Genomic DNA, 16,839 nt, shown 5'->3' with positions numbered 1-16,839 from the left:
TTCGTAACGATTGCAATTATATATTCCTATGGAGAACATATTGAACTTGGAAGCAAGCTAAAGAGTTTTTTTATTTTATTTTATTTTATGGCCAATTGAAATGGTGCCTTTGTGCCTTTGAGTAAAGAGTATGTGATACACAATACATTTCTACCGCCAATTGAAATAGTGCTTTTCTTTGCAAGCTTGAGAAGAAAGAAACCTGCTAATGCGAGCAAACAAAGAGTTTTGTTACATATAAGTAAGTCGCGTACTAATTTACGTACAAATACATCATTTGTTCATATTCAAAATTTAATTAGCATTTTTTTCAATAAAATTTATTTTTTGACCAGACACAATAGATTAGTGCACATATTAGTGTGCAATTATGCTTGCAATTAGATTTTTCCACCAAACAATATTCAAGAATTTAGTAGCCTTATCAATTGGAATTCGACTTCATAACGATTGCAATTATATTCCGACGGAAAACAGGTTGGAAAGTGGAAGCAAGCTAAAGAGTTTTTTTGTTTTGTGGCCAATTGAAATGGTGCCTTTGAGTAAAGAGTATGCGGTACACGGTGCATTTCCACCACCACTTGACATGGTGTTTTTCTTTGCAAGTTTGAGAAGAAAAAAACTTGATAATGCGAATAAAGAGTTTTGCTATATACAAGTAAATTCACGTACTAATTTACGTACCAGTACTGATTCGTAAATATTCAAAATTTAATTAGCACTGTTTTCAATCAAATTTACTTTTTGACCAATTACATGAGATTGGTGCATATATTCGTGCGCAATTATGTTTGCAACTAGATTTTTTCAGGAAACAATATGCAAGAATTTAGTAATCATATCAATTGGAATTTGACTTCATAACAATTGCAATTATATTCTGACGGAGAACAAGTTGGAACTTGGAAGCAAGTTAAAGAGTTTTTTTCGTTTTGTGGCCAATTGAACTGGTGCATTTGAGTAAAGAGTATACGGTACACGATGCATTTCCACTGCTACTTGAAATAGTGTTTTTCTTTGCAAGTTTGAGAAGAAAGAAACTTGTTAATACGAACAAAGAGTTTTGCTACATACAAGTAAAGTCGCTTACTAATTTACGAACCAAAACTGATTCGTTCATATTCAAAACTTAATTAGCATTGTTTTAAAACAACTTTACTTTTCGACCAATCACATGAGATTGGTGCACATACTAGTACGCAATTATACTTGCAACTAGATTTTTCCGCGAAACAATATGCAAGAATTTAGTAGCCTTATCTTTTAATTGGAATTCAACTTCATAACGATTGCAATTATATTTCAACAGAGAATAGGTTGGAACTTGGAAGCAAGCTAAAGAGTTTTTCTGTTTTGTAACAAATTGAAATGGTGCCTTTGAGGAAAGAGTATGTGGTACATGGTGCATATCCACTGCCACTTGAAATGGTGTGTTTCATTACAAGCTTGAGAAGAAAGAAACTTGCTAATGCGAACAAAGAGTTTTGCAACATACAAATAAAATCGCGTACTAATTTACGAACCAATATTGATTCGTTCATATTCAAAATTTAATTAACACTGTTTTCAATCAAATTTATTTTTTGACCAATCACATTAGATTGGTGCACATATAAGTGCGCAATTATGCTTGCAACTAGATTTTTCTGTGAAACAATATGCAAGAATTTAATAGCCTTATCTTTTAATTGGAATTCAACTTCATAACGGTTCCAATTATATTCTAATGGAGAATAGGTTGGAACTTGGAAGCAAGCTAAATAATTTTTTTTGTTTTGTGGCCAATTGAAATGCTGCCTTTAAGTAAAGAATATGCGATACACGGTGCATTTCCACCGCCACTTGAAATGGTGTTTAACTTTGCAAGTTTGAGAAGAAAGAAACTTGCCAATGCGAATAAAAAATTTTGCTACATTCAAGAAAAGTTGCGTACTAATTCATGAACCAATACCGATTCGTTCATATTCAAAATTTAATTAGCACTGTTTTCAATCAAATTTACTTTTTAACCAATTACATGAGATTGGTGCATGTATTAGTACACAATTATGCTTACAACTAGATTTTTCCGCAAAACAATATGCAAGAATTTAGTAACTTTATCTTTTAATTGGAATTTGACTTCATAACGATTACAATTATATTCCAACGGAGAACAGGTTAGAACTTGGAAGCAAGCTAAAGAGTTTTTTTGTTTTGTGGCCAATTGAAATGGTGCCTTTAAGTAAAGAGTATGCGGTACACGGTGCATTTCCACCGCCACTTGAAATGGTGCTTTTCTTTGCAAGCTTGAGAAGAAAAAAACTTGCTAATGCGAACAAAGAGTTTTACTACATACAAGTAAAGTCGCATATTAATTTACGAACCATTACTGATTCGTTCATATTTAAAATTTAATCAATACTGTTTTCAATAAAATTTTGACCAATCACATTAGATTGGTGCACATATTAGTGCACAATTATATTTGCAACTAGATTTTTCCGCAAAATAATATGCAAGAATTTAGTAGCCATATCTTTTAATTGGAATTCGACTTCATAACGATTGCAATTCTATTCCGACGGAGATGAGGTTGGAACTTAGAAGCAAGCTAAAGAGTTTTTTGATTTGTGGCCAATTGAAATGGTGCCTTTGAGTAAAGAGTATGCGGTACACGGTGCTTTTCCACCACTAGTTGAACTTGTGCTCTTCTTTACAAATTTGAGAAGAAAGAAATTTGGTAATGCGAACAAAGAGTTTTGTTACATACAAGTAAAGTCACGTACTACTCTATGAATCAATACTGATTCGTTCATATTCAAAATTTAATTAACATTGCTTTCAATAAAATTTATTGTTTGACCAATCACATTAGATTGGTGCACATATTAGTACGCAATTATACTTGTAATTAGATTTTTATGCGAAACAATATACAAGAAGTTAGTAGCCTTATCTTTTAATTGGAATTCGACTTCATAACAATTGCAATTATATTCCGACGGTGGGCAGGTTGGAACTCGGAAGCAAGCTAAAGAGTTTTTTGGTTTTGTTGCCGATTGAAATGGTGCCTTAGAGTAAAGTGTATGCGGTACACGGTGCATTTCCACCGCCACTTAAAATGGTGTTTTTTTTTTTGCAAGTTTGAGAAGAAAGAAACTTGCTAATGTGAACAAAGAGTTTTGTTACATACAAATAAAGTCGTGTACTAATCTACGAACCAATATTGAGTCGTTCCTATTAAAAATTTAATTAGCACTGTTTTCAATCAAATTTACTTTTTGACCAATCACATGAGATTGATACACATATTAGTGCGTAATTATGCTTACAATTAGATTTTTCCACGAAACAATATGAAAGAATTTAGTAGCCTTATCTTTTAATTGAAACTCGACTTCATAATGATTGCATTTATATTCCGATGAAGAACAAGTTGGAACTTGGAAGCAGGCTAAAGAGTTTTTTTGTTTTGTGGCCATTTGAAATGGTGCCTTTAAATAAAGAGTATGCGGTTCACGGTGCATTTCTACCGCCACTTCAAATGGTGCTTTTCTTTGCAAGCTTGAGAAGAAAGAAACTTGCTAACGCAAATAAAGAATTTTGTTACATATAAATAAAGTCGTGTACTAATTTACAAACCAATACTGATTCGTTCATATTCAAAATTTAATTTGCACATTTTTTAATAAAATTTACTTTTTAACCAATCACATTAGATTGGTGCACATATTAGTGCGCAATTATACTTACAACTAGATTTTTCCGCAAAACAATATGCAAGAATTTAGTAGCCTTATCTTTTAATTGAAATTCGACTTCATAAGGATTGCAATTATATTTTGACGGAGAACAGGTTGGAACTTGGAAGCAAGCTAAAGAGTTTTTTTGTCTTGTGGCCAATTGAAATGGTGCCTTTGAGTAAAGAGTATGTGGTACACGATGTATTTCCACCGCCACTTGAAATGGTGTTTTTTTTTTTTTTTTGCAAACTTGAGAAGAAAGAAACTTGCTAATGCGAACAAAGAGTTTTGCTACAGACAAGTAAAATTGCATATCAATTTATGAACCAATATTGATTCGTTCATATTCAAAATTTAATTAGCACTTTTTTCAATAAAATTTACTTTTTGATTAATTACATTAGATTGGTGCACATATGAGTGCACAATTTTGCTTGCAACTAAATTTTTCTGCAAAATAATATGCAAGAATTTAGTAGCCTTATCTTTTAATTGAAATTCGACTTCATAAGGATTGCAATTATATTCTGACAGAGAATAGGTTGGAACTTGGAAGCAAGCGAAAGAGTTTTTTTGTTTTGTGGCCAATTGAAATGGTGCCTTTGAGTAAAGAGTATGTGGTACACGGTGCATATCCACTGCCACTTGAAATGGTGTGTTTCATTTAAAGCTTGAGAAGAAAGAAACTTGCTAATGCGAACAAAGAGTTTTGCAACATACAAATAAAATCGCGTACTAATTTACGAACCAATATTGATTCGTTCATATTCAAAATTTAATTAACATTGTTTTCAATCAAATTTATTATTTGACCAATCCCATGAGATTGATGTATTTATTAGTGCGCAATTATACTTGCAATTAGATTTTTCCGCGAAACAATATGCAAGAATTTAGTAACTTTATCTTTTAATTGGAATTTGACTTCATAACGATTACAATTATATTCCAATGGAGAACATATTAGAACTTGGAAGCAAGTTAAAGAGTTTTTTTGTTTTGTGGCCAATTGAAATGGTGCCTTTGAGTAAAGAGTATGTGGTACACGGTGCATTTCCACCGCCACTTGAAATGGTGTTTTTCTTTGCAAGCTTGATAAGAAAGAAACTTGCTAATGCGAACAAAGAATTTTACTACATACAAATAAAGTCTCATATTAATTTACGAACCATTACTGATTCGTCCATATTCTAAATTTAATTAACACTGTTTTCAATAAAATTTACTTTTTGACCAATCACATTAGATTGGTGCATATATTAGTGCGCAATTATATTTGCAACTAGATTTTTCCGCGAAATAATATGTAAGAATTTAGTAGCCTTATCTTTTAATTAGAATTCGACTTCATAACGATTGCAATTATATTCCGACAGAGATGAGGTTGGAACTTGGAAGCAAGCTAAAGAGTTTTTTATTTTGTGGCCAATTGAAATGGTGCATTTGAATAAAGAGTATGCGGTACATGGTGCTTTTCCACCACCACTTGAAATTGTGCTTTTCTTTACAAGTTTGAGAAGAAAGAAACTTGGTAATACAAATAAAGAGTTTTGTTACATATAAGTAAAGTCGCGTACTATTTTACGAATCAATACTGATTCGTTCATATTCAAAATTTAATTAACATTGTTTTCAATAAAATTTATTGTTTGACCAATCACATTAGATTGGTGCACATATTAGTGCGCAATTATACTTGCAATTAGATTTTTATACGAAACAATATACAAGAATTTAGTAGCCTTATCTTTTAATTTGAATTCGACTTTATAACAATTGCAATTATATTCCGACGGAGGGCAGGTTGGAACTTGGAAGCAAGCTAAAAAGTTTTTTGGTTTTGTTGCCAATTGAAATGGTGCATTTGAGTAAAGTGTATGCGGTACACGGTGTATTTCCACCACCACTTGAAATCGTGTTTTTTTTTGCAAGTTTGAAAAGAAAGAAACTTGCTAATGCGAACAAAGAATTTTGTTATATACAAGTAAAGTCATATACTAATTTACGAATCAATACTAAGTCGTTCATATTCAAAATTTAATTAGCACTGTTTTCAGTCAAATTTATTTTTTGACCAATCACATAAGATTGATACATATATTAGTGCTAATTATACTTGCAATTAGATTTTTCCACGAAACAATATGAAAGGATTTAGTAGCCTTATCTTTTAATTGGAATTCGACTTCATAACGATTGCAATTATATTCCGATAGAGAATAAGTTGGAACTTGGTAGCAAGTTAAATAGTTTTTTTGTTTTGTGGCCATTTGAAATGGTGCCTTTAAGTAAAGAGTATACGGTTCAAGGTGCATTTCTACTACCACTTCAAATGGTGCTTTTCTTTGCAAGCTTGAGAAGAAAGAAACTTGCTAATATGAACAAAGAATTTTGTTACATACAAATAAAGTCACGTACTAATTTACGATCCAATACTGATTCGTTCATATTCAAAATTTAATTAGCAGTTTTTTTAATAAAATTTACTTTTTAACCAATCACATTAGATTTGTGCACATATTAGTGCGCAATTATACTTGCAACTAGATTTTTCCGCAAAATAATATGCAAGAATTTAGTAATCTTATCTTTTAATTGGAATTCGACTTCATAAGTATTGCAATTATATTCTGACGGAGTAGAGGTTGGAACTTGGAAGCAAGCTAAAAAGTTTTTTTGTTTTGTGGCCAATTGAAATGATGCCTTTGAGTAAAGAGTATGTGGTACACGATGTATTTCCGCCGCCACTTGAAATGATGTTTTTTTTTTTTTGCAAACTTGAGAAGAAAGAAACTTGCTAATACGAACAAAGAGTTTTGCTATAGACAAATAAAATCGCGTACTAATTTACGAACCAATATTGATTCGTTCATATTCAAAATTTAATTAGCATTTTTTCAATAAAATTTACTTTTTAATCAATCACATTAGATTGGTGCACATATGAGTGTTCAATTTTGCTTGCAACTAGATTTTTCCGCAAAACAATATGCAAGAATTTAGTAGCCTTATCTTTTAATTGAAATTCGACTTCATAAGGATTGCAAATATATTCTGACGGAGATTAGGTTGGAACTTGGAAGTAAGGTAAAGAGTTTTTTTGTTTTGTGGCCAATTGAAATGGTGCCTTTGAGTAAAGGGTATGTGGTACACGATGCATTTCCACCACCACTTGAAATGATGTTTTTTTTTTTGCAAGTTTGAGAAGAAAGAAACTTGCTAATGCGAATAAAGAATTTTGTTACATACAAGGAAAGTTGCATACTAATTTACGAATCAATACTGATTCGTTCATATTCAAAATTTAATTAATACTATTTTCAATAAAATTTACTTTTTGACCAATCACATTAGATTAATGCACATATTAGTACGCAATTATACTTACAAGTAGATTTTCTCACGAAACAATATACAAGAATTTAGTAGCATTATCTTTTAATTGGAATTCGACTTCATAACGATTGCAATTATATTCCGACGGAGAATAGGTTGGAACTTGGAAGTAAGATAAAGAGTTTTTTTTGTTTTGTGGCCAATTGAAATGGTGCCTTTGAGTAAAGAGTATGCGATACACGGTGCATTTCCACTGCCACTTGAAATTGTGTTTTTCTTTGCATGGTTGAGAAGAAAGAAACTTGCTATTACGAATAAAGAGTTTTATTACATACAAGTAAAGTCGCGTACTAATCTACGAACCAATACTGATTCGTTTATATTCAAAATTTAATTAACACTGTTTTCAATAAAATTTACTTTTGGACCAATCACATTAGATTGGTGCAAATATTAGTGCGCAATTATACTTATAACTAAATTTTTCCGCGAAACAATATGCAAGAATTTAGTAGCCTTATCTTTTAATTGGAATTCGACTTCATAACGATTGCAATTATATTCCAACGGAGGTGATGTTGGAACTTGGAAGCAAGTTAAAGAGTTTTTTGTTTTGTGTCCAATTGAAATGGTGCCTTTGAGTAAAGAGTATGCGGTACACGGTGCATTTCCACCACCACTTGAAATTGTGCTTTTCTTTGCAAACTTGAGAAGATAGAAACTTGCTAATGCGAATAAAGAGTTTTGTTACATACAAGTAAAGTCGCGTATTAATTTATGAATCAATACTGATTTGTTCATATTCAAAATTTAATTAACACTGTTTTCAATAAAATTTATTGTTTGACCAATCACATTAGATTGGTGCACATATTAGTGCGTAATTATACTTACAATTAGATTTTTCTGCGAAATAATATACAAGAATTTAATAGCCTTATCTTTTAATTGGAATTCGACTTTATAACGATTACAATTATATTCCGATGGAGGACAGGTTGGAACTTGGAAGCAAGCTAAAAAGTTTTTTGGTTTTGTTGCCAATTGAAATGGTGCATTTGAGTAAAGTGTATGCGGTACACATTGCATTTCTACCGCCACTTGAAATGGTGTTTTTCTTTGCAAGCTTAAGAAGAAAGAAACTTGCTAATGTGAACAAAGACTTTTGATACATATAAGTAAAGTTGCATACTAATCTATTTACCAATACTGATTGGTTCATATTTAAAATTTAATTAGCATTGTTTTCAATAAAATTTACTTTCTGACCAATTACATTAGATTAGTGTACATATTAATGCACAATTATGTTTGCAACTAGATTTTTCCGTAAAACAATATGCAAGAATTTAGTAGCCTTATATTTTAATTGGAATTCGACTTCATAAAGATTGCAATTATATTCCAACAAAGAATAGGTTGGAACTTGGAAGCAAGCTAAATAGTTTTTTTTTTTTTTTTTTTTTTTTTTTTTGTTTTGTGGCCAATTGAAATGGTGCCTTTGAGTAAAGAGTATGTGATATACAGTGTCTTTCCACCGCCACTTAAATTTGTGCTTTTCTTTGCAAGCTTGGTGCCTTTGAGTAAAAAGTGTAGAGTAATCCTTGCCTTTCCACCACCTCTTGAAATAGTGCCTTTTTTTGCAAGCTTGAGAAGAAAGAAACTTGCTAATGTCAAAAAAGAGTTTTGTTACGTACAAGTAAAATTACGTATTAATTTACATATTAATACTGATTTGTATATATTTAAAATTTAATTAGCACTATTTTTAATAAAATTTAATTTTTGATTAATTACATTAATACTATTTAATTAGCACTATTTATTCATTTTTCTGCAAAACAATATGCAAGACATTTGAAACTTACTGCCATGGTCGCATTTGTTCGTCTGCTTTTCGAAATGCTATTAAATTTTGTAAAGTCCAGTGTTATATCTCCCCTAACCTATTAGTACTTCAATTCATTGAAAGCTCTCAATCAATGCACGTGAAAATAGATTAGGATGCGTTAGAATTTTAATAGTTTTGATAAATATAAATATGGTCTATTAAATACTCTTCACAAATAGTGCATGGATATCAACGTATTTAGAATAATGCTCGATATAATTCTAGAATGTATTAGTCAAGTCCTGTATGACTATTTTAAAAATTATAAAAAGAAAAATTTATTATTAAAAATTACTTTTTTTAACGTAAATTTTAGATATATCCATTTTTTTTAAGTGTGCGAGACTAAGATACTGCCAAGCAGTGATTGCTGGACATGCCCCTAGGCAAAATCTATTTTATATTTAATTTTTTAATTTTTTGTTTTTCATATTTTTTAACATCTTAAGACACTTTCTTAAAAAAATATATTAATAGATTAATAGTCATTTCCTTAATAATTTTTTTTTTTAAAAAATATTAAATGCATCAGCCGAAGATAAGAGACAATAGTAGCATTATTAAAAAAATAAAACTTCTTTCTATGTTATTATTTATTAAAACGCCGTCTTCTAAACTTGCAAGTATAATTTCTCATTACAATTTACAAAAGGTACGCCGTACGCGACCTTGGTGATATGTAATTCATTGAACGGTGCTTCACACGCGCGCGCTAATGTTCGCATAAGCAAAACAGAATATCTTTTGGCGGCATCACTACTACGCCTCCACGACTCCCTTGTTCCTCTATTTACACGTAAGTCCTTTCTATTTCGCTTCTCATTGTTTCTATTGATTCGTTATTCTCTGTGTGTGTCTCTCTCTCTTTGCTTTCACGGAAATATACCGAGAAGAGCAGCAGCGAGCAATGGGAGTTCGTACGGACGCAGAGCTCTCGATGGACCGTCGTGTGTTGAAGCACGTCCACGACAACGTTCACGGCAACATCTATATCGAGCCGGTTTGAACTTCTTTCCAACAGCTTCTCTTTTCTTCGCGTTTCAGAGTTATCCGTGATTTAGCTTTCTTGAATTGCTTTTCTTTTTGTCTGCCTTGGAGTTGGACTTTTAGAGTAGTGACTGAGTCTGTTCGTGTGAAACTACGTAATTTCGATCCGTTAAACGTTTTCTGTTATTTTTAATTGTCTGAGAGAAATGTGTTATTCTTGAATGAGTTTTCAAATAATTTGTTTTGTAGCTGTGGAACTGTGATTTAGTCAATGTTGTCAATAATGTATTATGTATACTTTGTCTCCTAAATCGTTCTTTATGCCTGTGATTTCTGCTTTGGCTTTGCTCATAGCCGAGAAATGCTTGATATTATTCTTCATTGAGTGAAGTTTTGATCTCGTTGATTAATAATTAGATGCAACTTTTCTTCCTAGATCATCTTTTATATCTGTGTTATTTGTTTTAATATGGTTTATAAGAGGTATGTTGAACGAGTCAGGTGAATTTTACTTTTGTCTGGTTTGGAGCTTGAAATTGTAACTTACTCGCTTCAATAGTTCTGATCTGATTTGTTCAATCATGATATGATGCGCATTTTGTAAGTCAGTTTATAAGCTATATATGTATGAAGACATTCCCAATGAATATCCTCAATATCCTCAGATTATTGATTCATTCCCGAAATTTTATTTTAAAAAATTGAACGAATAAGGAAAGAAATTAAACCAAACCTAATTCAGAACAGAATGAAGCTACTGAATTTGCTTAGGTAAAACACTTGGAAAGGGGAAAAAAGACAGACAAATAGTGAACAGAAGTACCTAAACGGGTAGGTATTTGGAGTTAAAGTACCTAGAATAAGTGATCTGGCAGGGAAAATTGCTTCGGAAAGTATTTAGAATAGTTTCCTTCCAGAAATTTAACGGTTGTGTGTGAATTTAAGTATTGTATTTGTCGTCAAAAAGAAAGAATCGATAAAGAAAAAGAAAGAATCAATAAAGAAAAAGGGAGAAGAAAACTACAGGAGATCCTGTATGATTTTGTTATGTTATTAACCATTTTTATCATATGCGGTTCGGTAACCTTTCTCTTCTATATTGCAGCTCTTTTTAAAGTTTATTGATACCGAACAGTTTCAGAGGCAAGTCCATTTTACCATCAACCCACAAAATGGTTTTTTCTTATTTACTTAATTACTTACATTATTTTCTCATGATTTTACTACTTATTGCAGGCTTCGTGAGCTAAAGCAACTTTGTGAGTCACATTTTCCAGAATTAACTATTGGGATAATTAATGGATATGTAAATATTTTTAAAAGTTTGCAAATACCAAAAATTAATACCTGCACATTCACTGGCATAGTCTATAACCTCTGCAAGGAAATAAATGCAAATTATTTTTCTCATTGGAATTAAAAAAACTTTTTTTTGGCATAATTCATCTTCATAAAAGGTTTCTACATCCTCCTCCACACGTGTTCATAGCATGGGTGGCTATGATTCTTTTAACCATATTTCCCTTTAACTTTAATCTTACCCCACTCGGGTTTCAATCTTTTTCATATAGTTTTTACACATTATATGGAAGTAATGAACCAAGTTGTGGCACCTATTAAAGGTTTCTAATGTGGTTATGTTGACAATTGAAAGACAAATTTCATTGAATTTTATAGTTACTGAAAATCTTTCATAATCGTAGAGCTCATTAACTGTAAAACCAGGTTCATGGTTCACATTGCAGTTGAACCATAAGGTTAAAGGGTGTATTAATTAATGAGTACAAGGTCTATGTTAAGATCAATTTTCAGAATGTTATTTCCGATGTAGAATTTTTGGGGTCAAGTCTACTTTAAAAAAAAAAAAAAAAAAATTCTGATGTTGAATGTTGAGAAGATAATTCTAGACTCCAAAAATTCTGCCCTATTTAAGAATCCAGTATTTAAGTTGACAAATATTATCTGTCTGGTATTTGATTTTGTGTATTTCTATGTTGAGTTGACATTGCAGATTCCATCTTATGCTAACTGCACAAAGGCTTAAAATTTTTTGTCTAGTTTCTCTTGAGTACTTTTTTTTCTGCAATCATGTTGTCTCAAATGCAGTTATCAGGAAAAAGACATATGTTGAGGCCAATGCATTCTTTTTGTTTTCCATACAGGCAACTGGTTGCTTAAATGCCCTTTTAACTTAATCTGTGCTTTTGTCTCAGCTTTAGCACACATGGTTTATCCAGGGGCAGTGCATTCTCGCTTTGAACATTCACTTGGGGTGTACTGGTTGGCCGGCAAAGCTGTTGATACAATCAAGACTTACCAAGTAGGCACACGTCCTTAGGGGCAATTCTCATATTCAATGCTGTTATTGAGAATATCATCTTCATCCAAATCCCATCCTTGCAGGGCTTCGAGCTCGATATTGAGCATTCAGATATACAGACAGTAAAACTTGCAGGTGACTAACTGCATCTATGGTAACAAATCTTTGTTTTTATCACCTGATTTCACCTATCTTTTGTTTTCTTGATTGTCTTTCTAGGACTACTACATGATGTTGGCCATGGGCCGTTCAGCCACTCGTTTGAGCGCGAGTTTCTTCCTCTGGTTCTTAATGGCTTCAAATGGTGACTCTTAATATTCATCCCTAGAAAAAAAAACGACTTCAAATTCTGATAGTAGATAAGTTGGAATCACCATATTTAGAAAAAGTACCGTAGATTCATTGGAAGATTCCAACTTTCATAATTTTAGTCCCAGGTTTTTATAGGCAGCTCAATTATATAGGATTTATTATTAAATTTGAAATTAATGTCTAAAGGACTCTTTTTTCATTACCAGAAGTATTTAAACCACATTGGTTTTCCCCTGTGCTCAATTCTGCTTTTTCAGCAAATGCCTTTCATGTTGATTCAGTATTACTGATGTTATTGGATAGGTTCAAACAATCTTTTCACGCATTTACAAAATCTTGCAGAATTTATTGTAGTAGTAACTGGCACTTGTTTTCCATTAGAGAATTTAATACTTCTTGTGGTTCTTATTTGGATAATTACCAGGTGTCATGAGGACATGTCTGTGAAGATGATAGACTACATTGTTGATGAGCACAATATCGACATTGGTACTGAACGCCTTAAGAAAGTGAAGGTTGAATGTTATCTACAAATGTTTCTTTCCTTTCTTTAGCATTCAGTTTTCTCCCAGAGTATCACTTTAACGGCTACTCAAGTTCCATCATAAAGTACTAGCTTCATTTTGCCATACTTTAATATAAATTATGGGGGATATAGGTAGATCAGTACAATCCAGCAAGTAAAAACTTGAGATCTTTGAGCCAATGAGGTCTGGTTCATATGATATTTTCTCAACCCCTAATATTGAAGTGGGTGATGTCGTGAGTTCTGAATCCACTAGGTGTACATGTAACTTTCGAATCCAAAGGAAAAATAGAGATCTGATAATAATTATGTTCTTGGCAGGAAATGATAACAGCTAGCCATGAACATACTCCAACAAAGGTAAGCTATCTTATATCCCAAGGTTCTTGGTTTTTTTGGGCTTTTTTTTCTCTCATTATTCGTTTCAAAACAATTTTTTCCTGCTCTTTATTTTACTTTTAACTTCTATTGTATATTATGTCGTTATTTGCCTTTTATTAGAATATCTTAAATGCAGAGTATGGTTGAAAAGCATTTCTTGTATGATATTGTTGCAAATGGTCGGAATGGAATAGATGTAGATAAGTAAGTCAATTTCATTTGATTTTTTTTCTTTCCAACTTTCATACATAAATGATACTGTTGCAAATGGTTGGAATGGAATAGATGTTGGCAAGTCAATTTCATTTTTTTGTCTTTTCCTACTTTTCTTTTTGGATGATTTCTGATAACAGTTATGAAAAATTGCATTCTACTGCAGGTTTGACTACATAGTTCGGGACTCTCGGGCTTGTGGTCTAGGTTGCAATTTTCAATTTGAGAGGTATTCATTGTATTGTGAAGTTGGCTCAAAACTTGTGCAATGTTTGCAAATGTGCAGAAGTTTGAGCTTGGCTTATGTAAAATTGTCAACATACTTTTTATTATCATACTATTCTTTTGTCAAACAATGGCTTTTGAGAGAACCAGGTTTACCATTAAATTTGTAGGTTGATGGAAACTATGCGAGTCATTGGTGACGAGATATGTTATCGAGCCAAGGATTGTCAGTATATGTTGGAAATTCATTCATTGATTTTTTTTTTGTTAGAGGTTGTCATATTCTTCAGTTTGTGATTGATATCTTTGTCAGATCTGACAATCCACAAGCTGTTCGCCACTCGTGCTGATTTGCATAGAACAGTTTATACACATGCAAAAGTAAAGGTGAATATTTCTACTGTAGAACTTCAAAATAGTATTTGTAGCCTGAATATCTCTATTATGTTTTCTTCTTTAAAAAACAATGTCTCTAGTAAGCATCTGAAACTAAATGCATTAGATTTAACAGTGTTCATTTGTCAGGCAATAGAACTCATGGTTACCGATGCTCTGCTAAAAGCTAACGATTCTCTAGGCATTTCATCCTCAATTCATCAACCAGCTGAATTTTGGAAGGTTTGTACTTTCCGCATTGGTAGAGTCTGTTTGGGGGCTTCCAAGTTCTTGGTAATGGTATTGACACCAGTTGAAAGTGCAGTTGGATGACTCAATATTAAGACGAATTGAAATTTCTACTGAACCTGAGCTCAAGGAATCAAGAGACTTGATCCTACGCATTCGGAGAAGGGAGCTATATCAGGTATCTTAATATAATGAGGAAAATGGGTAAGAGGCAGTTATATTCAAATATCTTAATTTGTCACCATCGTAACTTCTCCCAGAGTAAACTTTGGTAATAACCACTGCTAAGGCTGGACAATTTTATCGATTTATCACGTTTTGCAGTTCTGCAATGAGTTCTCTGTCCCCAAGGACAAAATGGAGCACTTCAATAAAATCACTCCACAAGATATTGTCTGTTCCCAGGTCTAAAAACTTGTATTACCGTACCATTTTATTTGTTTCTCAACAGTAAACGAACAGCATCCTAAACTGTGGTTTTTTCAACCAGAAAGCTGGTGGTGTTACACTAAAAGAAGAAGATATTGCCGTGAGCAATGTAAAGATTGATTTGACACGTGAAAGGAATAATCCTCTTGAATGGTAGTTGACTAAGATTCACATAATGATTATGATGAAGGCAGATTTGTCTTCGTAATTTATTTGATGCATTTTCCACTTCTGATCCAATTTGACAAATGATCTATCTTTCCTCCTCATGCATGCTTCTCCCCCATCCAGCATCAAGTTTTTCAAGGTACTGATATCTTCTTCAATCTGGATTTTTTTTAATGTTTTTGATATTCATTGTTCTCTTTAAGCTTGAACAAGGACCAAGAGAGATAATTTTCATTTTCTGTTATGTTTCAACATCGATGCAGCAGGTTAGCCTGAAAATCTGGTGACATTGATTGCATGCAGCATCATATCACATGAAGAATTTAGTGATGCTGCAAACGATTTTCTTGATGATTTAGATTATGAGGACTTAAAACCCCTTTATTGAATAAATCAGTAGCATGCTACGTAGTGAACTACATCCCCAACATAGAAGGGGTAAAACCGCACGTACAGAAAACCACTTACAATGCAGGCTAGCTACCTGTTAATCAAAGCCATAGCTCTTACTGGTAGCTTTGCTAAAATTTAAAGGCACTGAATTATTGGTTGGAGGTAAATTAATGGAGAAACAATCTTTCTTCTAGAGGACAAAACATCACTTGCACATTGGAGAATTAACAGCTTGGCCGTTTTCAGGATTATGAGAGCGATGAAACATTCCCAATCCAAGATGACCGCATCAGCCACCTGCTACCCGCATTTTACCAAGACATGATAGTTAGGGTGTACTCGAAGAAGCCGGAACTGGTACGTGGAAAATGACATACTGATCATATACATATATATTGCCATGATATCAATGTGGTAATTAATAATTTGGATATTACTTACTAACCATGGATTATACCAATACATAAATGTTACATACAGGTGGATGCAGTATCTGAGGCCTTCGAAAATTTTCAGTTGAAGACATATGGAAAGAAAGCACAGGTTCACGCAACTCCGGAAAAGAAGAAACGCCGAACATAATTGCAATAATTAATTGTGTCCGGCCTCTACCTTGCCTCAAATAGGTAAATACTCGTGTTTATATAGGAACAAAGTTGGAATAAGTAAATACTCATTCTTGAAGAAACATATTAATTACTCCCATCACTAGCATATTATATACTTGTAAACTCAATATACCGAATTATGATATTAATCCATATATCTAGCTCGGTGCCAAGTGAAAATGTATATATAGTAATCCATGTCTTCTGCCTCTCTCTCTAGCTCTTGCTCACACACAATTTGATTTAGCTTGGTATACCTACACAATCGTTACCCTTTTCGTTCTTTACCGGATTCAGGCCTGAAATGCTTCTAAAATACTAACCATAGTGACTTCATCAGGATGTTTATATATAGATGGCCTGAAAACTGTAAAATAAGATCCACAAAAATGTATTCTCTAACAATTAATGCAGCCATGACTAGATCTTCATATTGTTATGAAGGAAAAACATGTAATATTGTAGATTGAGAAATGCCGGAGTCGTACAGAAATTCTATAAAAGTAAACATATAGAATTGACATGGTTTTATATAATATTTTTTATTTACTTTACAATAAAATTAGTTTTGATAATCTAACATACAATATCAAGTCATGTTAATTTGTAGATTTACTTTTGTACATGAGATCTCAATGTGGCTAAACTATTTCTCTTGTAGACTTGTATATAGTACAATCCAGGACTAATAATTACCTTCT

At 32.4% G+C, this 16,839-nt stretch overlaps 1 protein-coding gene across 5 annotated transcripts; it reads left to right on the top strand.

Moving 5' to 3' along the window:
* Positions 1-9,680: 9,680 nt before the first annotated feature.
* Positions 9,681-16,351, top strand: LOC122311258 (deoxynucleoside triphosphate triphosphohydrolase SAMHD1 homolog). Of its 5 annotated transcripts, XM_043125735.1 has the most exons (19): positions 9,698-9,952; positions 11,045-11,082; positions 11,176-11,198; positions 12,153-12,259; positions 12,343-12,394; positions 12,479-12,563; positions 12,996-13,086; positions 13,419-13,457; positions 13,615-13,682; positions 13,858-13,920; positions 14,087-14,142; positions 14,230-14,303; positions 14,442-14,534; positions 14,617-14,718; positions 14,865-14,945; positions 15,031-15,122; positions 15,261-15,276; positions 15,777-15,887; positions 16,011-16,351. In XM_043125735.1, the coding sequence occupies exons 1-19, from the start codon at positions 9,860-9,862 to the stop codon at positions 16,110-16,112; spliced, it is 1,386 nt and encodes a 461-aa protein (XP_042981669.1). In that variant the 5' UTR covers positions 9,698-9,859; the 3' UTR covers positions 16,113-16,351. The 5 variants fall into 5 exon arrangements, 3 of the variants coding, with proteins under 3 accessions (XP_042981670.1, XP_042981668.1, XP_042981669.1); XR_006242750.1 differs by lacking the exon at positions 11,176-11,198 and having other exon boundaries at positions 9,681-9,952; positions 11,045-11,114; positions 15,401-15,887; positions 16,011-16,050; XR_006242751.1 differs by lacking the exons at positions 11,176-11,198; positions 16,011-16,351 and adding an exon at positions 15,401-15,692 and having other exon boundaries at positions 9,681-9,952; positions 11,045-11,114.
* The last annotated feature ends 488 nt before the right edge of the window (positions 16,352-16,839 follow it).

Source organism: Carya illinoinensis, chromosome 5, assembly GCF_018687715.1.
Source record: "Carya illinoinensis cultivar Pawnee chromosome 5, C.illinoinensisPawnee_v1, whole genome shotgun sequence".
In the NCBI taxonomy this organism is placed as follows: domain Eukaryota; kingdom Viridiplantae; phylum Streptophyta; class Magnoliopsida; order Fagales; family Juglandaceae; genus Carya; species Carya illinoinensis.
The sequence above is the reverse complement of the archived record's forward strand: the minus strand, read 5'-3'. Positions and strand labels throughout refer to the sequence as shown.